General features: G+C 46.4%; 1 protein-coding gene across 1 annotated transcript in view; it reads right to left on the bottom strand.

Moving 5' to 3' along the window:
* Positions 1-24,844, bottom strand: part of LOC147882851 (uncharacterized) — a 42,923-nt gene extending 18,079 nt beyond the window's left edge. Inside the window, exons 1-2 of the mRNA XM_087400403.1 lie at positions 23,864-24,844; positions 6,786-6,915 (exon numbers count right to left, since the gene is read on the bottom strand). Coding sequence (XP_087256529.1) covers positions 6,786-6,915; positions 23,864-24,706 — 973 coding nt within the window. The 5' untranslated portion in view covers positions 24,707-24,844. The remainder of the gene's footprint in view (positions 1-6,785; positions 6,916-23,863) is intronic.
* Between the last annotated feature and the right edge of the window lie 413 nt (positions 24,845-25,257).

The following is a 25,257-nucleotide window of genomic DNA, read 5'->3' as shown; positions in this document are numbered from 1 at the left end:
CATCCATTCTCTGCTATCAAATGCATCCTTATGACAAAGAGGTTCCTAGTGGCAATCAAAGCAACATGAAGCAAATTGGCCACCTTGGCTGGCCCTAACTTTGTCTATGATAATAGAGACAAAGGATGATCAAAGGAGTTGGTATGTTTGCTCAGACACACAGATGCTTCGTAGGCCTCGGACTTCATATGGATAGACTGTCATCGTTTCAGTGTAGCCTTGAGGCCCCATCAATTCCACTCAGCTATCACGAGGTGAATCGGGTCATCGGAGAGGACCTCCTACAACTCCACACGTACAAGACCTCGCTCTAGCAACCCCGCAAGCTTTCGGTAAAACTCAGCCTTTGCAAAGATCATTGCCTCCGGTCCCCGGATGCTGATAGAGGCTTTATCAATCTTATAGCTATACTCGGATCCATCCCCCGCATCTCTTGGGACTGTAAAAAACAGCATTTGTAGAAGGCTCTGATGTATTTGATGCCATACTTCCCTTCATGGAGTTTAGATGACACTTTATAGGATCTGGCTCCAAATACTTCTAGCAGCTCACAGCCGCCTCCTATTTCCGATGTTCAGCCTAATTTGCAGCTACATGATGATCATGCTGTTGATCAGGCAATCATAGAGGAACAGGCTGACATTAGACAGCAGAAACGAGTTCCAAGGTGGCTCTTGGATACTCTACAGGACTCGCATCAGCCCACATACATCACTATGTACGAGATGCAACTTCCTGGATGTACCAAGGATCGCGTCTTTTGGAAATGGGAATCAACACATTTTCCTCAAAAAGCAGCCCTCACAAACATGTTTCGTAATTGCATGCATGGGTGGGAGATCTATCACCATGTCCTTGGAATGCATCTTCACCAAACTATTAAAGTTCAGATGCCCCAATCTCAATCTCTCATGCCATAAGTGAGTATCATAAATCACAAATTCAGCAAAGGCATTAGCTTCTATAGCAGTCTACTTTTCAAAGGCATCAAGTTGATACAGCCCGCTATCAAGTGTCCCAGTGAGTACAATACAGTTATCGTACCAGTAACCAGTTATACATGGCACAAAGATGACCGTCAAAAAGTACTCTAAAGCCATTTGTGGAGATGGCTGAAATAGAAATCAGATTCTTCTTGATACATGGAACATTCTAAACTGCATAACCTGTCACTGATGTGACCAGCACCTCACCGGATAAGTTGCATTGTTTGCACAAGTGATAATGCCCCCGTGTGGAGCATCACTCAAGGACTGAAATAGAGAAGGTAATGTGCTTAGAAGCACCACTATCGAAATACCAGGCTGACTTCGAATCTGAACTAGATAAAGCTGAAGCATGCATCTCCAAATTGTAGTGGCAGGTCACAACAAATGCCTACTCATCCTAAGCCAAGTTTGCTGCCTCATGAGGACGATCATGGGCAGCAGAAGTATTTGCAGCTGCAAGACATTGCTGCTGTTTTTTCTTCTCCGAAGCAATGCGCTGAAACATTTAGAGATGTTATGGCCAGACTTCCTGCAATAATTACAGCGCTTCTTTTTCTTCTTCCCATCAGCAAGAGAAGAAGATGACGAGGTATCAAATGCAGGTTTGGGCTTGCTGTAATTTTTCCCCCCTTTGCCTTTGCCACCGACCCCAGTGATCGGTGGCAAAGGCCTAATCTGCATGAATAGAAGCAGCCCTGTTTTGACGACTCTACTCCTCCTACAATAGTAGGGCAACAAGCTGATTGAAGCTATAGTGGTTGGGGTTTCCCATGGCCATTAGCCTCAATGTCTAGCAAATCCTTGGTATGATTCAGGGAGCCCAGCAAGTATCATGAACACCACCTATGAATCTGAGACAATCTCATCAACATTGATGAGGTGTTCTCTAAAATCCTTTAACTTCGTGAGATAAGCATCCATGCTGCCCTCTTCATTCATCTTAACATTATCCAGCTGCTTGCGTAAATAGCAACCCCGGCCTAATTGCGAATCTAATAGAAACTGGCCAAAGTTTCCCATGCATCCTTGGCTGTCTTGCAAGATCGAATGCGAGGTATAACCTCCCTCTTGTTATTCATAGCAATCATTGCATGTGCATGTGCATCTCTCCGATCCCAACGAATCTGATTGGGTGTTGGAGGATTTGCAACAGGCGAGTGGTGGTAGATGAACGAGAAGTGGCAGAAGTGGCTGCGGTGGCAGGAGGTGCTTGTGATGGACCACATGGGATAGTTGGTACCATCAAGCTTGTCTTCATGGGTAAGCATTCCAAGAGACTGATGATGTGCCATTGCAAATGAAAATCCCCAAAAAGAAGAGCGCCCTGCAAATGTCAAGCCTCAAGGCTATCATTGCAAAGAGTTGGCTGTTCAAAGTATCTGACCACTAGCTGCAAATGTCAGCTAAAAAATGACAGCAATCTCTGCAAATTTGAATGCCAAAAGTGGCTGCTCTAACAATGAGCAAAATACACAAGCTGTCCCCAAATCTGCTGCAAGAATCTGTCCAACGTAAATATGTCCAGCACTAGATAGAAAAGCCCCAAATTCTAAAGGACAAATTACCCAAATCAAAGGGCAAATGCCAGAAATTTCCAAATTTGGCTGAATCAAGTAAAAATGTCACTGCAATTGGCAGCAAATATGGCCAAAGACCCAAATTTTGAGAGGGAAAATGTGTTGTCTTCTACTACTGGTGCATCCTTTGGCACGTTTCTAGCCCTAAATCCTTGCCAAAAAGGTCCTACAATATGCCGCAAAATGTTGACTGTGCAACCAAGTGTCACTACCACCTGTGCCTAGCACTGGTGCATGTGACATTTCCCTCTACTGAACTTGCCGCTAGGTGGAGACCTTGCAATGATTTGCCCCTGTGATCCAAAACTGCCCCATCATGGCTTGTGATTGTGGGGACCTGACCACTTGATGCAGACTCCTGCACTGATGACCTACTAGAAGAAACCATCCATCCATATCGTCAGGGAAAACATGAACCTCCGTACCAACCAAGGTAACTGTTGAAGCCAACTTCCTATGGCATAGGCAAAACCCAATCAGCCCATCTCATGCTAATGAGTCATTTAGCTCTTTCTGCGAAGAGATCAAAATTCGAATATTGCACCATTCCATGGGACTTCACTTGTGGCCCAATGTTGACCCTGAATGAAAGGTGAGAAAGATGTACAGTCCAATCTCAGTTGAAAGACAAAGCGGCGGCTGTGCAACTTGCATGCAGGGACATAAGAATTTTTTAGGCAAACGGCCCTTTTCCTTTCTTGAGATTGAGAGATAAGAGATCGGGTGCCAAGTGCCAATCGATCATTGTAGCCAGCCTTCAACCATTACTTGAGAGCATGCGCTACCCATGGCGATGTTGAGGAGCACCTCGGTGATGCCAAGAATTGCACAAGACTCCATGATCTTCCTTCAATGGCGAATGTCAGACCACTCCAAAGGATGTCACCAGGGTCTTGTTCGTAATGCATGATTGACTGGACTGACTGTGCTCTGACTAACTATACGTGTTCCTGACTGACTAACTGCGCCTACATGTTGATGCAAGCCCAACCTATATGCTCCTATTTGCTCATGCAAGAAGCACAGTATTTGCAACAAGATCTTCAAGACTGGATTATCTGAGCGGAAGCGAATGAAATGACTGACAGCAAGGCTATCTTCATGCTCCTAAGGCTGTCAGCTCTAAGCTTTGATACCAATGTAGCATGCAAAGGAATTTGACCGTAGTTAAACACCCTTAGACTGACTGTAATTAAGATCTAGATAGCATTGAGAGAGATAGAGAGATCTCTGACACAAGACATGCAAATTGGTATGCAATGCAATGTGCAATTACTAATATGAATGTGTTGTCTTAATACAATGATGAGCCCCACGAGAAGTTGGGCTATGACTGACTCATGATACAATGCTGCTAACTAGATGCTGATGTAGATTGTAATGAGTGTTGATGAAGAGCTGGTCTGAGGGAGGCCAGCTAGATCTGAGCCGATGCCTTCCTGATGCTTCTCCTGACTGTGAGATGATGAACTAATGCTGCAATGCTAACTGTTGGTACTTCTACGTGGACTGGAAGATGAGGATGAGGGTCAAAAATGCTAATAGGTATGCTGCACTAAACCCTGAACTGAATGGCAGGCCTAGTTGCTAGAACTGACGGCGTACTCAACACTGAATGCATGCTGTAAGGACTGTTGCAAATGGGGTGCTTACATGACTCCTAGCAGGCCTGATTTGTATCTGTCAGATTATTTGGCTGTTCAGACACCAGATGCACCATGTTCCAGCAAAGGTATCATCTTTGGAAGACATCCGAAAGACATGTATGCTAGCATCTAAGTATTGGATCCCTCTATTGTCTCATATGTGAGAACTCTTGATCCATGGAAGGTTGGGAGATTAGAGAAATTTATGGAGCTGTTGGAGTCCAAATACAGTAGCTATAATGAAGATGATTTTCAGTTCTTTACATTTGGTAAGGACAGCATAACCAGAGATGAAATGCAAAGACCGCTCATTGAAGCGCTCTTTGAATTACCATCTAAGGTATATGGCAAAGCAATCAATGGTTCCCATATGGAGAAAAGTGGACAGCAAAGCGCCATGGGTTGTGCAGAACAAAAATCATGCAAACATTATGGAGCTTTGTGATGATGAGCGTGCCACGATGAAGGGCCACCCACATGACCCTCGAGGTGCCACAACACCCAAGGCAAAGGGATATATCACATTTCCTTTTGGCTCTGGTGGCATGCATGATGAAATATAACCCCTTTGCAACAAGGGGCCTTGGTGCCTAACCATCACCTACAATCTTGACTCTTGAGGACAAAATTATTTTTGAGAAGGGATGGATTGTAATGAAGGCCAAGATTGGGCCAAGTTAGTGAGGTTTAGGGCTAATTTGACCTAGGGGATGTTTAGGCCTAGAGAGGGGCAAAAAGGAGATATAGTACAAGGGGAGTATAGAAGTCCATCTCCCCAACCATTGTACTCACTTTTTGATGTAATCTAATCCTCTCTCTCTCTCTCTCTCTCTCTCTCTCTCTCTCCCCCCCCGCCACTTTCTTTTCTCTCTCCCCCTCTACCATTTCCTCACTTCTAATAATATTAGCCAATGTTTTGAAGTCAATATTCAATTTTTTGGAGCCAATGGTCCATGACCATTATTCTATTGTGTAACCTTCTTAAGTTCCATAGCCTTCTTCCTCGAAAACACTCTCTTCTGTAGGCCAATCTATGGGCTATCCATAGGTGCCATCCATTCCTTGGTATGTGCCTTGTAGGCCTAGATATAGGCAATTAGGACATATGGTGCAGTTAGTACACTAGGTACTACTAGGACACCATGTCCTAGGGTTTTGTTATATTGGGTGTACTTTGTACTAGTTCATTCATTGCAGCAATCATTACAGCAATACAGGTTGTCTCTCCATTGCTTCCACCTCCTTTCCTTCCTTGCTTGCCCTAGTTTACAATGGTATCAGAGCAGGCCACAGTCACACCCCTCAACCATTTCCAGCCACCCCGAGCCCTCTAGGTCCTCGTAGACCTAATGCTTCTGGTACATCTGGTAATGCCTCTTGCTCATTTGGTGATGGGTCTACTTCTGGTACAGCTCCTTCTTCCACTACAACTGCCTCTTCCACTACAGTTGCTTTACCTCCTACTCAGGAGCAAATTCGGTGGGCTGGACGTGATGCAAGCACTTTGTGGTTGATTGCCATGGGCAACGCCAACCACTACATTTTTGACCAGCTAGTTGCCCTTTTGTTACAGGAAGAACAAAGCCGTGTGAATAGAAATGCTTCTATGGCAGAACGAAAAATTTCCAGCAAAGATGCTGGTAAAACAGCAATTGCACTGCTGAGATCCCTGAGAGAGGTCTACTCGCAAGGCACTTGTCAGTCTGCATTGCCTTTGAAGGGCTTCAGTGTGGCTCCCCCCCCCCCCCTCCCCCCCGCACATGCCGTTTATGGAGGGGAGGAGGGCTAGGACCCCCACCCAAAATCTGGCCGACCCTGTAGGCCAAAAGCTCCGCCTGAGCTGCTGCCGACCCCGACTGGAGCTGCTTCTGCCTCCTACCTCTTGCCCTAGTGCCGGGCCTATAAATAGGCCCGGGCAGCGCTGTACTGTTCTGCTGCTATTCTGCCATGAAGCCCTGCTCTTTTGCCATGCAGCCTTGCTTGTGCACCAGCCTGTTCTGCGGTTCCAGGTCAGCCTACCTACCCTGGTCTACGAACCCGTTATGCTCCTCATATGGGCGCTCATAGTTGGGTTAGTGATCATTCTTCTAACACAAACAGGTCAGCTGGTACATCCTGAGACTGCCTGCAACAATAGACTGTCTAGAACAACCAGACCACTTGGTTTCTCTCCCATCATTGGACAAAATTATGTCAAACCTCCAGGTGCATACGAAGCCTTGCAGAAACATGGTCATCTGGGTATGCTGGCCTTTATCTATTATTATGAATGAGTTCTTACCGATGTTTTGAAAGACAACTTAAGCTGGACAACATGGCAGCTTGTGAGTGCATCTCTTCAAGTGTTTGAAAAGAGTTTCCTAGATCTATCTGCTGCATTAGAGGTTCAAGCATTAAGACCTCTATTTCTAACATTGGAGGAGCTTTTGTCTTGCCAAAGAAAAGAAGGCGTTACAGGCGAGAGGGGTGGGGGGGGGACTTTACATAATTTTTCAACCACCAGAGTCATCAACAATGTGCACGCACTTTCATAACATCAACTGCATTATCATGAGAGTCCCCAAGAAGCTTACCTCCTATCAACACTATTCCTGCTGTAATCCAAAAACTCCCATACAACCAAAGGATGACACTACTGAAGATGCCAATAATTGCCAGTGCAGGTGTGTAACCCAAGAAAAAGGCTGCTGCTGAAGAAAAAACCTGGAAAGCAAGCACATGCCAAAAGCGTAACAGTGAGATGGAAAACACTAATTACAATGACACCAATTACAATGGAAAGCACATATGTTTTGCACAAGAATTACTGAAATTCTCATAAACAGTAGTCTAGCCAAACAGTAATCACAAGACTTAAATTTCTGTTAGACATGTGCTTTGAAGCACCGCTGTCAACATACCAACCCTCTTTTCCTTCACTGACAGGATACGCTGAACAATGTTCACTGATTAAAAACAACTGCCCAGTCGTCACATTGGTAGAATCATTCTTAGGCTCTTCTTTGTTCCTGGCTTCTCTCTTCCACTTCTAATCCGCCTTCTTCTTTCGGCATTCTTTGGCGGAGTGGCCAAGCTTTTCACAGTAAAAGCACTTCATTTTCTTCTTTCGGTAAGCGTCCTCTGACTTCTTGAACTCCTTTGGCTTGCCTTTTCCAGGCTTGTCTTTGGCCACTAATGCCTTCTCGTCGGTTTGCGTAAAGAGTTTCTCTCGAGCCTCCTCCTGAAGCAAGAGTGGGCCAAGCTCCTCAAAGGTGATTGGCTTAGTCCGTTGACCCGCAGTGACCGTAGTCACAAAACTTTTGAAACTCCGTGGCAACTTGTGGAGTGTGAGCAACGCCAATTGACTCGAGTCCACCTTCTAACCAACCGCTGCGAGCTGGTCCCACACAACTTTCACCTTTGTCAGATGGTCATGCACACTATCACCCTCATTGAAATACATCTTGCTCTTCTGAGAGACTGCAATTACTATGAACCTCCTTCGTAGAAGTCAACAAGCACACTTCTCTGTTTGCTCTCCCTCACTCTCTCTCTTAACAGAGACACTAGGGCCCAGGACAACATGTCAGGCTGGACCCCCCCCAAGGTATTTTATTACTTGAAGAGAATCTGTTACAAAAGTTCAGCGTAGAGCTGTCTGATACCCTCTAATTCAAAACGTGAAAATCCCTTTATTACAAGAGCTTCAAGCTCATTTCAAATTGGCAACATGCCACTTGTCTAAAATCTAGACTAAGTCCTATTACATGCCACTAAGGGCCACTCTGGAGTCTTCAAAGCACTTGGTTACACGAACCGCCTCCTAGATGCTTGTTACGCTCCCGTAGCGCTTAGGAAAAATAACTCTTCCTAGTACCTGCAACAATTAATTAAAGCGCACCACCATGGCACCCATTAATTGTTAGCGCTTTGCATGCAAATAACACACTGTGGACTAATTCTAGTCACGGTGGGCGTCCCCACTGAATACATGTGTACACCTAAACAAATATAAAAATATATATTTATTCTCTTGTTGACCGGAGTCAACACTCTTGATTATAATTAAGGAGCTTTGACCAAGGGTCAAGGCGCTTTAATTATAGCCAAGTCTCTCCAACCGAAGTTGGCACAACTCTCCAACCAAAGTTGGCACATCTTGGTTAACCGTAGTTAACCCTCTTGGTAATAAACCAAGTCTTCCCGACCGAAGTCGGGTTTACTTGACTAGAGTCAAGTATCTTTGACCGTAGTCAATCCTTTGACCATTAAAATAACTCTTTGACCGTAATTAACACATAAAACTCTTTAATTATGATCAAATAAATGGTCAACTGTACTTTGACTTAGGATATTTACATTGTGGTGACATCCCCTCGGCTTCTATTCAATTGACCTCAACTGAAAAGCTTCCTTGTAAACATCCAAATGTTGTGGATGGTCGCATAACATGTCTTCGTCCATCCACTTGGCATCTAATGCCGTATAATTCTTGAATTTTACAAGATACATGTAAAACTCCTTACCCTGAGGGCCTTTGCGCACAGTATGGTACACAATCTGCTCTGGCTGAAGGACCTCCTCCAGCTCATCCACTTCTGGTGGATCCTCTGATTCTGGTTCTGTAGGCTCTGGTCCCTAGAATTTCTTTAGAAGACTCACATGGAATGCATTGTGAATCCTCCAATGCTCTGGCAATTCTAACCTGTATGCAACCTCATTTATTCTTTCCGTAACCCTGAAAGGGCCATAGTATCTGGGAGATAACTTTGCATACACTTTCTGTTTGCCTTTAAACTTGCGGAGCCTAGCTTTTTCAAACTTCAAAAGTACCCAGTCCCCTTCCTTGAGATCTAACTGTCTCCTATGCTTATCTGCTGCTCTTTTATGTTTCTCTTGAGACCTTTCGATTGCTGTCCGTACTTGGCTGTAAGCTGTCTGGAGGTCTCTCACAAACTGATCAGCTGCAAATATTTCATCTTTGGTCCTCAATATAGGTGGCAAAATCACCTTCCCATATATGACCTCAAAAGGGGCTTTCCCTGTAGAGCTATGTACTGTATTATTGTAAGCAAACTCTACCAACGGTAGGTACTTTTCCCAGTCTGAACTTTGGTCACCCACGTAGCATTTCAGCATATCCAAAACTGTAGAATTTGCTACTTCACTTTGACCATCTGTCTGGGGATGGAAGGAAGAAGAAAAATTCAGATTCGTCCCCATGTTATCAAATAAAGCTCTCCCGAATAGACTGGTCATTCTAGGATCTCGATCACTAAAAATGGACTTAGGCATACCATGATGCTTAAAGATCTGTGCCATGAAAAGCTTAGCCATATGATCTGCCTTTATGGTTTTGCGAACCGGAATGAAATGAGCTTGCTTGCTGAATCTATCAATGATAGTCCAAATCCCATCATTCCCCGACTTTAATCTTGGCAAATCAAAAATAAAGTCCATTGTAATACTTTCCCATGGTGCCTGAGGCACGGGAAGAGGGATAAGTAGGCCAGGTGCCTTCCGTCTGTCATACTTGACTTTCTGACACGTAAGGCATTCAGTAACAAACTGATGTATATCAAATAGTGCTTCCATGTATGGATGGCATGAATTACAGCCAATAACTCTTTCTCATAGATTCCTAGATATCTTTCTGCATCCCGAAGTCTCCTGCTTTCATAGGCCACTGCATGACCATTTTAATGCAATGCAGCCCCAACACATTCTCCACAAGCATTGCAATCAACATCAAAAGATTGACAAAGATCCGGGACTACAAGAATAGGCTCTGTAGTCAACTTCTCCTTGAGTGTATTGAATGCTTTCTTCTGTGATATTCCCCATGTGAAGGCTGCATTTTTCTTAGTAAGGTCATGTAATGGAGCTGCGATATCAGCAAAATGTCTGATAAACCTTCTGTAGTAAGAACACAGGCCTAGGAAACTTCGAACTTCATGCACAGTTTTCAGCTCTGGCCATTCCTGAATGGCATGGATCTTTGCTGGATCCATCTGTATCCCATTCTTGGATATTATATGCCCCAGATAATGGATTTCTTCCAAGAAGAATTCACTTTTCTTGCTGTTTGCATAGAGCTGATGATTTCTCAGTTATTGAAACACTATAGCAAGATGTTCCCTGTGCTCTTCTTCTGTCTTTGAAAAGACTAAGATATCATCAAAGAAAGTACCTGTGAAATGCCTGTACTTTCCGAAGATGCGATCCATCATTCTATTGAATGTGGCTGGAGCATTTGTCAACCCAAAAGGCATCACTAAGTATTCATACAACCCGAATGTAGTGCGGAACGCTGTCTTGTGCACATCCTGAGGTTGTATCCTCACTTGGTGATAGCCACTCTTTAAGTCTATCTTGCTGAAAATTGAAGCTCCATTTAACTGATCCAGCACATCATCAATGCGCGAAATAGGGAATCTATTCTTGATGGTCATTTTGTTCAGTGCGCGATAATCGACGCACATACGGAATGAACCATCTTTCTTCTGTACTAGCAGTACAGGGGAACAAAAAGGAGACGAGCTGGGCTGAATCAACCCTTTGGACAGCAAGTCTTGTACCTGAGCCATAATCTCCTCTCTCTCAGTCGCACTGACTCTATAAGGTGGTCTGTTTGGTGGCTCACTACCAGGCATTAACTCTATCTGATGATCTTCTGGTCTCTCTGGGGGTAACTCCCCTAGCAAAGCATCGGAGAAGCAATTTTTAAAGTTTACAAGAAACTGAAACTTATCTTTGTCTGCATCATTCATTTCAACATGCATATCATTCTCTTTTTCTTTTACAAAAACCATGTCCGCCGAAATTGCTGTAACATCAGATACAATGGGAATAGTGTCCCCTTTATTCCTGGCAACTAAACGCTGATTTTTCCCCCTATGCACAAACTCCAGCACTCTTTCAGGAAGAGTCAACTTCACTGCCTTGCGATGAAACCAAGGCATTCCCAAGACTACATCATGATGTTTCAGTGGAGAAATGAAGAAGTCTTCCTGATCCACATAACTCTGAACATGAAGACGGAGCTTCCCTATCAAGGGAGTAACTGGCACAGGATTCCCACAGAACATCTGATCGACATCCAAAGCCCTGCCCAACTCCTCCATCTTTATTCCCAGCCTCAGGGCTAGGTCCTCTGATATGAAATTATCAGTAGCCCCTAGATCAAATAAAATCAGCGCTTGCTGGTCTCTGACTTTGCCCCATGATAGCAGCAATTCTCGTTCTTCAGGGTTTGAAACATGACCCAGTATGTCAGGAATTCCTCCCGCCATTGGCTTTTGCGGTCCTCGTGGCTTCTCTGCCTCTTTTTCCTTCGAAGTTGAAGGCTTTTTTGGGCACTGGGCAGCCACATGCCCCTCTTTGCCGCACTTGAAGCATTTCCCATCTCTACGGAATTCAACTATTTGTTCAGGGGTGAATAGAGATTTGCCTTTATAAGCCTTTGAAAACTGAGTACCCTTGGGGTACTCTTTCTTTTCTGATTTTGAAAAATCAGTTTTCTTTCTATCAGCACGTCCTGCATGCAAGGATAGCACTGTAGATGGATCTTGTAACGGCACAAGACTAGCTACTGAAGCTGAATGCATAAGGTCTTGAATGTTCTTTGTAACCAAAGCATTTACTACTGCCTGAATTCTTGGAGTGAGACCTGCTCTGTACTTTCTCATTTGGGTCCCTTTGGAGATCTTTTTGAAAGGTGCAACCTGCAAATAAGCATCCCAAAACTTTTGGTTGTACACATCCACTGTATCTCCTACATCCATATGCAAACTGTCCCAATCTTGAAGAACATGGTCTCTAAACTGTTTAGGCATAAACTGCTAGTAGAAGGCTTTCTTGAAGTCCTTCCACTTCCTTGGGGCTGACCCATCTGTGGTCTGTGCACTCCACCATGCACTAGCTGTTGCTGTCAAGTGCAAACTGACCATTCTTAACTTGGAGGATTCTGAAAACTTTTCTGTGCCGAATGTAGCATCAAACTCCCTGATGAACTGCAATGCTTTGTTTGTATGACCATACTGTCCATTGTAGGTCATAAACTTGACAGATTTACCTCCCTCTTTGAATTCCTTGGTCTCTCTATGACCATACTTCTTGTGTTTCCTTCTTTTCCTGGATGGTTGATCTGATAAGGAAGAAGAAGATACAGAAGTCGAACTCGAGGTAGACGGTAATGGACTAGGAGATCGGTGATGATGCCTCGATCTCTTCCTGCTATGGGACCGTCCCCTATGAGATCTCTCTCTCTTTGGTTGTACGCAAGAGTGTGCCTCTGGCATTGGCACGTCATATGCTATATTAGGCATAGCTTCTGCTTGAAACAAATGCTGAGCCCTTGGATCTTTTCTGAGATTTTCCATCTCTTGCATACGAGCACGTACCATTTGTTCAAATTCTTGGTGAGCTTGCTGCACACTTCTTTGTCTTGGATGTGCATCCCTATCTTGTGAATCCCACTGGATAGGTGATTGATCCATATTCTGAGATTCACACACCGTGTAGGTAACTGATGCACAACTACCTTTGCTTTTCCGACAGAAAAAAATACCTCAACAAGAGGTGTCTTGCATTCACAACTTGTGCCAGTAATTGGGCTATCAGTTCAAAGCATAAACCCACAAAATTGCTAAAGCATCAACAATTGTATTGCCTTTTTTCTGGCTACTGCAAAAAGCACTCAGAAGCATCTGATTCATCTTCCCAGTGTACAAAGGCATGCATTTTCTTTTTCTGCAAATCTCTGATTTTACTGTGTTTCTGCTGCTTTTCTGACAGTAAAAGTCTGACAGGCAGGTGAAATCTGCTAGCAGAAACGGTCTCTGCAACTGTCCTTTTTTTTTTTGAAAGGACAGTAACCAGATGGAGTAACTGGCTAGTTACTCTAACCAGACTGACTGGTTCTGGTCTGGTTAGTCTGCAACTAGACTAACTGGACTGGTCACAGTCTAGTTACAGTGACCAGACTGGTCTGGTTGGGTCAACTAACTGGACCTCTAACCAGTCCACTAACCAAGGTGAGGTTAGCTTAACCTCAAGTCTGCCACATCAGCCACCTGTCTGCCATGTGTCAGTGCCACATCAGCATCTGATCTGGCTGCCACATGTACTGCCACGTCAGCACCCCTCAGGCCTGCATGCCACGTCAGCAACTTGCCACGTCAATTTGTCTGATTGCCTGTGTGACACGTGTCAGATCTGCTGAGCTGTCTGCCACGTCATCTGCTGCTTGGCTGCCACACCAGTGCCTGTGCAAGCCACCTGTACTCCTACCCTGGCCACGTCAGCAACAGCCAAAGGTTTCAGACCTTGGCAGCGTCACGCCGGCACCCTGCACAAGGAAATGGTCGACGGAGCCTACGAACCTCGTCGCTACTCGTCACGCGAACGCCATGCTACACTACGTCCTGCGTGGGGACCATGTGTGCCCGCGTGACAGCATCAGTAATCCCTCCTAGCCCTCCGCCCTGAGCGTCTGCTCCTCGTCTGCTCCTCGTCTGCATACAATGCCTATCGTATCAGTTATCGCCGGCATATTCTCCTTCCTCACAATTAACAGCAGTGCTCTGTTTCTCTGTGGAAAAGATCAGCAACGAGACCCCCGTAGACTCGTCCTCTTCAACAGCGAAAAGACCAGCTGTACCGTCGTAAAACTACAGCAGTGCCTCTTTCTTTTCCGTTAGTTTTTCAGCAAAGTCACACATCAACTCCTTGGATCATCACTGTCTAAGAAGACAGTATAGCTGTGCTCTGATACCAATGAAATACATCTCGCTCTTCTGAGAGACAGCAATTACTATGAACCTCCTTCGTAGAAGTCAGCAAGCCATAGTTAGGGGAAATGGAAACGGGGAACGGAAACGGAAACATTTTGGAATTTTTGGGAGGGCTGAAACAGGGAAACGCCACGTCAGTAAGGGAGGGGAGTAGATGATGATGGAGGGCTGAAGCAGGCTGCAGGAGAGAAAGGAGAGGAAAGGAGTGAATGGGGCTGAAGGAGGGCTGGAAAACCTTGAGGATGAAGAGAGTATGAGGCTGAAGGAGTGGAAGGAGCCTGGAGACCAAAATCGGGCTGGACCCCCCCGAAGGTATTTTATTACTTGAAGAGAATCTGTTACAAAAGTTCAGCGTAGAGCTGTCTGATACCCTCTAATTCAAAACGTGAAAATCCCTTTATTACAAGAGCTTCAAGCTCATTTCAAATTGGCAACATGCCACTTGTCTAAAATCTAGACTAAGTCCTATTACATGCCACTAAGGGCCACTCTGGAGTCTTCAAAGCACTTGGTTACACGAACCGCCTCCTAGATGCTTGTTAGGCTCCCGTAGCGCTTAGGAAAAATAACTCTTCCTAGTACCTGCAACAATTAATGAAAGCGCACCACCATGGCACCCATTAATTGTTAGCGCTTTGCATGCAAATAACACACTGTGGACTAATTCTAGTCACGGTGGGCGTCCCCACTGAATACATGTGCACACCTAAACAAATATAAAAATATATATTTATTCTCTTGTTGACCGGAGTCAACACTCTTGATTATAATTAAGGAGCTTTGACCAAGGGTCGAGGCGCCTTAATTATAGCCAAGTCTCTCCAACCGAAGTTGGCACAACTCTCCAACCGAAGTTGGCACAACTCTCCAACCAAGTTGGCACATCTTGGTTAACCGTAGTTAACCCTCTTGGTAATAAACCAAGTCTTCCCGACCGAAGTCAGGTTTACTTGACTAGAGTCAAGTATCTTTGACCGTAGTCAATCCTTTGACCATTAAAATAACTCTTTGACCATAATTAACACATATAAAACTCTTTAATTACGATCAAATAAATGGTCAATTGTACTTTGACTTAGGATATTTACATTGTGGTGACACTCATTCATATCAAGATTATAAAGTTGATGCTGAAGAGTAGTGATACGGGCTGTATTATCGGTTTCATACAGCTCCTTCAGTATGGCCCACGCCTCTGAAGACATCTCTGCCAACTGGATAGGAGGAATCACAGCATCTGCTGTCGTGCCAATTAGCATTGCTAAGGCTTGAGCATCCCTCTCCTCCCATGCACTGAGTTCATCCGCATCTCCTTCAAATAGCACATCACCTCTTTTATCCACAATGTCCTTCGGCTTCATCTCGGTCCCAATCACTATCTTCCATAGCTTCCGTGCCACCAGGTGGCTTCGGATCTTGACTTTCCAAATTGGATAGTTCATCCCATCGAGCTTTCCAGCTTCACCAAAATTGGGAATGAATGAAGAAGGAAGATGACCGGAGGAGGAGGAAGGACGAGCAGTGGGTGTGGAGGCTTCTGAACGCAGATCCATCTCGGTGAATAGCAAGCTGAAAAACTGAAGCAAAAAAGATGTACTGACCTCCCGTGCTAGCCTGAGCTGAAAACAGAATCGCCTTTCTGCCAAGGGACTCCTTCCTTCAAAGAGTGCTTTGATGAAGATGAGTTGAGAGCCTATGGCTCTGATACCATGTTAGAAAATAGGAGGGAATGAATCACTCAATCCTCCACCCAAGATCTCTCCAACTCTCACACACTCAACTCAGATAGATGATCATTGATGCAACAAACACTAGATGGAGAGAGAGAGTACATTCATCCACCGGATGGTGGGCAGAAAATGGCTCCAAGGGAGCAGTACAAATCACAGCAGGGTGCTGGAGCAAACTGATGAACTCTCTCTCACAAACTCTCCCAGATCTGAGTGCTGAACGCTGCCTTGGAGAAGGCTTTATGTAGTGCACTGCTCTCACAAACTGTCCCAGATCTGAGTGCTGAACGCTGCCTTGGAGAAGGCTTTATGTAGTGCACTGGATGCAGGGATCAATGGAGAAGTGGGCCTTTTATAGGCACTTCCCAGGCCCCTTTAGATGACCGACCAGCACGGTCCGTACCCTGTTTGGTGGCCGACTTCATGGGCCCCATAAAACTGACCAGGGTTGGCCCTGGTCGGTGGCCCTGGTTGGGCCGACTTGGCCTGCCACAGGCCCCTATATAAGGGTGCCCTGTGCAGCCAGTCTGCACTGCTGCAGGAGCCTCCATGTAAGGCCTAAAGCCCCCTTTTACCTGCTGTTGCAGGCTGCGACCAGCCCGTGTGCTGGTCGCCTATATCTGCCATGCTCTCCTCCCTCTGCTTCTGGCTTGAGTCTCTCTCCCAGCCCTCCTATCTCTCACTGCCCCTTGTCCCCTCGAAACGGGGGCTCACAGGTGGGCACAGTGAGAATCTAACACTCCTTACAGGGTCAGTGCAGCCCAACAAGAGGAAATTATGAACCAGGTCAAGGACCTACTGGAGAAGGGGCTGATTCAGCCCACCTCTTCACCTTACTGCTCACCCGTGCTCTTGGTCCAGAAGAAGGATGGATCCTGGCGGATATAGAGCCCTCAATAAGATTACCATTAAGAACAGATTCCCTATACCTCGGATAGATGACATTTTGGATAGGTTACAGGGGTCTCGAATGTTCAGCCACATTGATCTGAAGAGTGGTTATCACCAAATCAAAATTCAGCCAGAGGATGTTCACAAAACAGCATTTTGTACCACATTTGGTCTGTACGAGTTTCTTGTCATGCCATTTGGGTTAACCAATGCACCTGCCACCTTCAACAAAATTATGGATAGGATTTTTAGAGAGCACAGAGCCTTTGTTGACACTTTCTTCGATGACATCATCGTGTTCTCTCAGGATGAGGCTGAACATAGGAAGCACCTGGCAATTGTTCTCGAGGAGCTACGGAAGCATAAGCTGCTTGTCGATGCCAAGAAAAGTGAAGTCTTCATGCATGAGATCCATTTTCTCGGGCACATTGTTTCCAAGGATGGAATGGACCCTACCAAGGTAGAGGCCATCAGGAATTGGCCACACCTGAAAAACATCCATGAAGTACGCAGCTTTCTGGGCTTGTGCTCGTACTACAGGAGGTTCATTCAGTATTTTGCACAGATTGCATCTCCTTAACATGCCTTACAGAAGAAAGCGGTCACTTTCAGATGGGGTCCCAAAGAAATTGCAGCTTTTGACCTACTGAAGGAGGGACTCTGCTCAGATCCTGTGATTATTTTGCCAGATCTTCGCAAACCCTTCGCTGTCCAAGCACATGCATGTGAGAACAGCGTAGGAGGGGTACTTATGCAAGATGGAAGAGTTGTGGCATACGAGAGTAGAGTGCTCCAGGATGCTGAAATGAATTTTGGCATCTATGAGAAAGAGATGTTGGCTGTCATCCATGCTCTTTCGACCTAGAAGCATTATCTTTTGGGTGCTGATTTTCATGTTCAGACCGATCATCAATCACTACAGTACTTCCTCACTCAGAGAAAGTTGTCTGAGAAGGCATATGAGGTGGGCGAATTTTCTTTCTATGTTTCATTTTCAGATTGTGCATGTGCCTGGGAAGAAGAATGTTGCTGCAGATGCACTCTCATCCAAGCCCACTCCAAATGCAGTGTCTGTTAAGCCACAAGTTTCAGCGGTGACCATTGCATATCATGATGAGCTTGATGCCATGAAGGATCAATATGCCAATGATGCTGATTTTTCACGGATTTATGATCAGTTGGTTGATGGATAGAGGCATGAGCACTAACTCTCAAAGACGGATCTCTGGTGATGCATGGCAGATTGTGTGTCACAAAACAGTTGAGGCCCAAAGTGCTGACAAAGAGTCATGCTCCACCCTATGCAGGACACAAAGGTGCCACCATCAAAGCTGTGGAGCACTATTTCTTTTGGCCATCATTGAGGAAAGATGTCAAGGCATATGTCAAAACATGCATCACCTGCCAAAAGGTGAAATATGACAGGCAGAACCCGGCTGGACTGCTGCAGCCTCTACCTATTCCCAATCGACCTTGGCAAAGCATTGCCATGGATTTTATCTTTGATCTTCCTCGTACACTATCTGGACATGATGGGATATGGACCATTATTTGTAGATTCAGCAAGCATGCCCACTTCAGTCCCGTCAGAAAGAAAATTACAGCAAACCAAATGGCAAGACTCTTTATGTCTCATGTGTTTAAACATCACAGGATGCCTCAATCAATTGTCAGTGATAGAGACCCGCGGATGACAAGTCTTTTCTGGAGAGGTATCTTTGAGAATATGGATACCACGCTGAATTTCTCATCCTCTTTCCATCCTGAATCTGATGGGCAGTCCGAAGAAGCCAATTCCACTGCCCTTGATCTTCTCAAATACTATGTTTCGGATCAGCGATTAAAATGGGAGCAATTTTTGCTACTTGTTGAGTTCGCGTACAACAACACTGTACACTCATCCACGGGGAAAGCCCCCTTTGAAATTGTGGCAGGAGAACGGAAGATACCTCCCATTCTGCATACAAAAGAGAAGATTTTTCAAGCGGACAAATTGGTGGAAAGTTTGGATGTTGCTTACCAGAAGGTCAAAACAGCCCTCCAGAAAAGCCAAGAGAAGCACAAAACAGGCAGCCGATAAGCATCGCCGCGAGTTACTCTTGAAAGAGGGCGATTGGGTGCTGCTGCGTTTTCAAAAAGCACGACTCAGGAAGATGAAAGGCAAGACGAAAGTGTACACAAAGCTGAAGATGCAGTATTATGGTCCTTTTCAGGTTTTTGAACGCATTAATGATGTAGCTTACAGGCTGAAGCTACCTGCCACTTCGACCATACACAATCCCTTTCATGTGAGTTTTATTGAAGCCTTTCTAGGGTGATGTGCCTGCTGACCTGCTGCCTGAGGATCAGCCCAAGGTGGAAGAGTTGGATGAAATCTTGGTTCCGGAACAAATTTTGGCACATATGGAAAGAAAAGTGAAAGGTAGAGTTTCCCGTCGCTACCTGGTGAAGTTCAAGAATTATCCTGCACTGAATGCGAGGTGGATGGAGGAGGGTGACCTGGCAAACTCACCTCAGATTTTGCAGCTCTACCTCCACGTGTTTCAGCTCGCGCCAACTACGGTACAGGCTCCTATAGGTTCAGCAGAGCAGAGATCTGGAGCATTGCCTGGTGCTCAAGAGGAGGGTAGCACCTCCCCTTGATTCAGACTCCTCATATATCTGGAGATCGCTTGGTGGCACCGATTGTTTCACCCGAGACGCTGCTTGCTGACAGTATTTGTGCCGTGAGGTTTCCATGATGGGTGTTCGCGACACTCGACATAGAGAATGCATTGATGTATGGATGGACTCTTAAGCTCTCCTAGCTCATATTATCATTACAGGTTGCATCTTACAGATGATGTATATTCTGGTATGGGCTATTTCTACCTATTTGTACTTTTTCAACAGCAACATAGGTAGTTTGCTGTTTTAAGAGGAGGGTATGTCACGAGGACGTGAAAAGTGTTGTAAAGTATCTTCGTAACTCAACCTACACTTAACCCGAGGTGAACCACGGTTAAGTGTTGTAATGGTTTGGCCGTGAGGGACTAGCTAGAGGAACTACACACTTCCTAAAGTTCCTAAGGACAAAGTCTAGGTGCACCACTAGGTCCTAGGGGCAAGGCAAAGGCTTTAAAAGAGGGATCTAAAAGTTAGGCCCAAGGATAACCAACGTTGTCCTTGTTATGGGGGTTAGGACTTTAATGAAGGGGCAAATGGCAAGGAGGTGCCATTTGTCATGCATGTGTATGCATGCCCTTCCGCCACCTTTCATCTCTCTCCCCTCACTCTCCCAGAGGTGTTGGACGTTTTCAGTGGTTCTAGTGCAGTTTTTGAGCTGTTTGAGCTGTTTCAAGCCTGTTCTCAGCCATTTTAAGTCTATTTTAGTACAGACTGTACGGACGTCTGTACGACATGTTCAGGTGCCCGGGGTTGTCTTTTGCTGTGCTGGTGTTAGAAATGAACCTGCAGATGGTACACACAGCAGAAGACTTGTAGTAATGCCCAGGAGCTCACACAGTGTGCGTGTGGGTGTGTGGAATCACAAACTTCTTTACTTGATGTGCATAAAATAGGTGTGCAGACTCATCAATAGACAATGAACCAGCCAGATAGAGAAACCACCAAAATATATATTTCCATCCAAAACTATGGACACAATACAAAAGAGATAGATCCAGAGTCCCACCAATGGTGTGGTCCTCTGATCTAACCACAAGGTCCTTCTCCAATCTGCTGGCTATCTCTAGACTCAAGCCCGCGTGCTCCACCTCGAGCGTCTGTAGACTTTCCGTCCAGTGTCTTCTTCTCCACCTTACTGCCTGTGAATCAGCCTAGGTGGGCAGCCCCTGCCAAGCTTTATCTGCAGCACACAGGTCCCTGTTCCACTGCTCCAACCTGCTTGTGAATGGCTGCTCCAGAAGATATGATGATCACAACACCTTGCTGCCCTAGAAGACAGCCAAGGTCCCAGCCCTTAGGGAACTCAGTCTGCAGCACTCCTTCAACTCTCCTTTACCTCCAAGATGAGGCCAAAGGGAATGCCTTCAGGCTGCTCCTATCTGCTCCACTTTCTGCTGGAGGTTGGATGAGAAATGAGGCCACAAGCCTCTCCTTTTATAGGCCCCAAGGGCCCCTTGAACTAACCGACCAGCCAGCCCTAAATGGGCCGACTGGCTGGTCTGTTTGGGCCGACCAGTCTGCCCCAAAACAGCCCTTTAAGGGCTCACAAAACTAGAGCCCTTTGGCCCACACTTCTAGGGCTTTTGGCCCTCCACTCAAGGCAGGGGCCCAGCCTATATAAGGCATGCCACTGCCCACTCGCAGCCCCATTTGCTGCTCTACCAAGCCCCATGCACCTGCGCTCCTAACCTGCCATGTCAGCGTCTGTTTACCCTGTTCTCCTGATCTGCCACGTGTGCGCCTCAGCTCTGTACTATTCCGTACTGTTCCTGACGTTATTCGTGGTCTCTTCTCTTGGGTCCCTATTGCTGTCCTCTGCTCCACCTTATGCTCCTGCAGATCAGCCAGGTACCCGTCTCTCTTCTTTTGGGGCACATCCTACCCTAGGTCTCCCTCCCCCACGCTCTCCTCATTTGGGGGCTTACAGATGGGGAGGTGACCTTTCCAACAGCTAGACCTTTGTGCACACGTTTTTGGCTGCGTGGTGGCTTCTGGAGCTGTTTTGGACCAGTACAGGCTGCAGGAGAAACTTTCCCTGTTGCTTTTGGCACCCTCTCTTAGGAGGACTCACGCACAGATCCCGAGGCAATCATTTCGGGGCAGATCTGTAAACCATCTTTTCTCTACAGCTCTTTCTTGTTCACCCTCCACTCTCTCCCTTCATTTCTCTCTTCTCCTCATTGCTAGAAGACACCTGCACCCTGCAGGAAGCCTGGAGAGAGGATAGGTGCGCGGAAGGAGCTCGCCCCTCTGCCACAGACAGCGGGAGTTGGTTCCAGGTTCTATTTTTCCTTTTTCTTTCTTGCTTTGCAGCTTTTTGCAGTGCATGTGTGTTGTGTGCAGTCCTTTTAGGACTCCTACAGATTCTAGCAAGCACCCAAAGGCAAGGGTGATCCTATGGAAGGCCTAAGGACAGTGTGGATGCATGTGATAGCCTTGAGGCTGCCTTGAGCTCAGTTTGCCAGTGGTTTGGATGCCTAAAATGCCTCTAAGTTGTGTCAGATCAGAAGTGAATGCCTCAGTATGCCTTGCCAGTGGGAATTATAGTGGTGCACTTGGATTAGATGCCTTGAAGACAAGTAGAGGATTTGCAGAGAGGAACAGTGCAGGGTTGAACCCTTGTTGTAAAGCATTTCCATTCAGAAGCATTAAATAAATACCGTAAGGGGCGCCAAGGCATTTGGGGCCAGTGGGTGCATTGTGTACTATTTTCATTGAGCAGGGGCATTCTAGCCTCACCTTTGTTGTTGTTGAAGCTTGTTTCTAAGTTGTGCTAAGTGATTGAAGTGACTGAAGCTTGCATTGTGGCCATTTATGAAGTTTATGACTGAGTAGAAGAAGTTCACTGCCCTTTTGTTTATCGAAGGCCAGTTTCAGCCATATTTTGAGTGTTGATTATTTTCATTATCGTATGGCCTTTATGGTAAGACATTGCCAACTTAAGCTGCCCCTTTGGCTTGATTAATAATTAGATTTAGTGTAGCACTTGTGCTCAATCCCTGCAAGAGACAGCCAATAGAGTTTAGTAAAGGCAAGACAATCTTTGCATTGGTTGTCATGAAAGATGTAGAAAAGGTGAAATTAGACTACTTCTGGGAACAGAATCTAAGAATGTGGTGGTCAACTCCCCACCTATGAGCCCACATATGAGGACAAGGGGGTGGGGAGTCAGACCAACAGATGGGAGGGACAAAGAGAGGCTGTCATGTGGGCAGCACACAGGCTGCCTCGTGGGAAAACACAGGCGGCCACATGGCAGCACATCACGGTGATCCTTCTTGGGTTTACTGGAGCCAGCCTGTAGGGCACCAGACCTACCAGCAGACTGCTCGAGGCTGCTGCCGACTGCAGGCAGCCCTTCTGGCCTATGTAAGGCCCTGGCCCCCAATGCTGGCACCTATTGCTGGGTAATCTCCCACCCTATCTGCCCCTGTATAGCCACAATGTGCAGCCCCATAACTGGATAGGACACTGGCAGTCCCACGTGGACTGTGCTCCAGCTCTGCCAGCAGGTGGGCAGAAAAACAGACCTGATCGGCAATGTGGCCAGTCGGCAAATTTGGTGGGTCGGCAATCAGCCTGACTGGGTGGGTGCATACAGCCCTATAAAAGGCCGCATTGTGGGGGTCTTGGGCAGATCATCCAAGGCCCTCCAGTATCCAAATCAGCACCAAGCTGAAGAGCACTGGATGGTGCATAACGCAGCCAGTCAGAGTAGTCCACAGTGTGGAGACAAAGAGAGTTGGAGAGCAGCTGTGAGGCAGTGATCTAGCTGTGTGCACACCAGCAGCCTGTTGGAGAGCAACGAGGGTGCAGAGACCCTAGATAGTGAGCATATTGAGCAACAACAGGTCTACCTTGAGCACCTACTGAAGCCTACAAAGAGGCAGGGGAAGTTCCACTTCCAACATGGCTGGCTAGGCCTAGACTTGAAGTCTTTGGTTTTAGAGGGCAACAAAGCACTTTGTGCGGTCACTATAGAGCACCTCACTGATGTGATTTGGGGGACTTTTTTTGCTCCACTACCTGTCTTCTTCGCCCCTCTTCACTCTCATTCCCTGTTTGCTACTGGCCTAGCAATTCATTGACCCCCAATCTCTACTTCTGCCCTGACCCGTTAACTGGTACCAGAGCCCATCTTCGAACCCTGCCTACCACCTTTCTACCTCGGTTCAGTAGCCATGGATCAGTTGTCACTACAAATCGATGTTGACACCATCAGTCGGTGAACTGTGGGAATCATTTTGCTCCCTTGAATCACTTACAAGAGAATCTCAAATTTCTCCAACAAAGAAAAACCATGTATCTAATCAGTAACTACAAGACATCTATATGGCAAAGGTTTATGTCGTCTATGAAGTAATGCTCCAATACAACTAACGTGAAGAATATCTGAGGATATTTAACACAAGGCTGAACATTAACAAGACAACGTCGCTGCTCAGGTACGTTTTCTCAATTTCTTCAAACCTCACAACAGTACAGCAGTACAAATTGACGAAATCGTTAAGCCTGCTTTCCGGAGGCCAGCACAGACAACCTAAATTAGACATTGTACCGTTAAGCAGCTGGGTTTTTGAGAAAAAGTACCAGGGCCACGAGGAGTTTGAAGAACCCCGCAAGGATGCCAAAGTTCAGTAAAGTGCAACACAGGAGCAGAAACAATGCCGCCGATCCCAAACGAAAGAGAGATTTGAAACCTCGTATGCTGCAATCAAGCCACATTAGACCGAGCGTGAATGCAATTCCGCCAACGATCACCAAACCCGAACGCAACGGCGGCCAGGCACGACGCATGAGCGAGTGGACCTTATTCCACCAATCCATCATTGTTGCAACAAAAGCATCTATGTGTGGCCTCTGTGATTGAACCTTGCGTCTCCATTCCAGCATTGCTGCACTGAAAGCATCTATACGCGGCTTCTGCTGCGTGTAAAACGTAGTCATATGGACCCAACACCATGCGCCAAAGGCATCCACGGCTGTTCTCTCCTTGTCGGGGCATTGCCGGGCCTGCGCATCCATGGGCTGGTGCTCCTCCAATTCAGAGGCGCTACAGGAATCGCCAGGCTTGGCGGGTCGTCTGGGGTCGGGGCGAGCGTGAAGGAGGTCATCAGCGGAAGGGGAGGCGGCATCGGGGGGGGAGGTACGAGCTGAGGAAGAAGGAGCAGGGGGAGCCGCGGCGGCGCCTGCTACTGCTCCACCTCGTGCTGCTGCTGCTTCACCTTTTGCTGAGGCTTTGGAAGAGGCTACTGGGGCAAACTTGGAGGCTAATGAGCCATTTCTGCGGGAGTGACGAGAGGAACTCAACTTGGGTTGATCAGAATTGGGACGGGAGAGGGGGGGGGGGGGATGTGAGGGAGAAGGGGAGGTGGGCGATGGAGATGGAGATGGAGATGGAGATGGAGATGGAGGGGGAGGAGGAAAGCCCATTGAGGAGCTTGAAAGGAAGAAGAGGAGGAAAAAGAAGAGAAGGAGTACCTTTGCTCTTCATTTCCTGAGCATCCACAACTCCATCCCTCCTTTCCTTCCTTCCTTCCTTCCCTCTCTTCTTCTTTAACAACACTCTTCCTCCCTTTTGACCATTTTGTCATAGCACCATTCAATCTCTCTTTCCTAGGTCCCTTTTAACTCCCTTCTTGTCCCCATCCCTCCTTTCCAAATACCCCCCCCCCCCTCTCTATCCACACGAGACTATAATACCTTCCTACTTCGGATTGCTTGCTTGGCATGAATTTCCGTCACGGAAGGAAGTTGGAGAGCCTATCCAGTGCTTCTGCAAGCAAGCCACATTTGGCATGCATATTCACCAAGGTGTTAACAACATTACGATGTTTTCCAATCAATGGAACGACTCCTCCCGTATCACGATGAAGCCCTCTACCTCAGCTTTTGCCAATCGGATCATGTGCGCATAATCTTGACAAAGTCCGTCAGTCATTACGATAGTCATGTGCCCATATTTCGGATAGCATCCGATAAGG

The sequence above is a fragment of the Dipteris shenzhenensis genome, chromosome 29, assembly GCF_047967505.1.
Source record: "Dipteris shenzhenensis isolate YYH24624 ecotype China chromosome 29, Dip_SZ_1.0, whole genome shotgun sequence".
Lineage (NCBI taxonomy): Eukaryota > Viridiplantae > Streptophyta > Polypodiopsida > Gleicheniales > Dipteridaceae > Dipteris > Dipteris shenzhenensis.
This window is presented reverse-complemented; position numbering and strand designations above follow the sequence as displayed.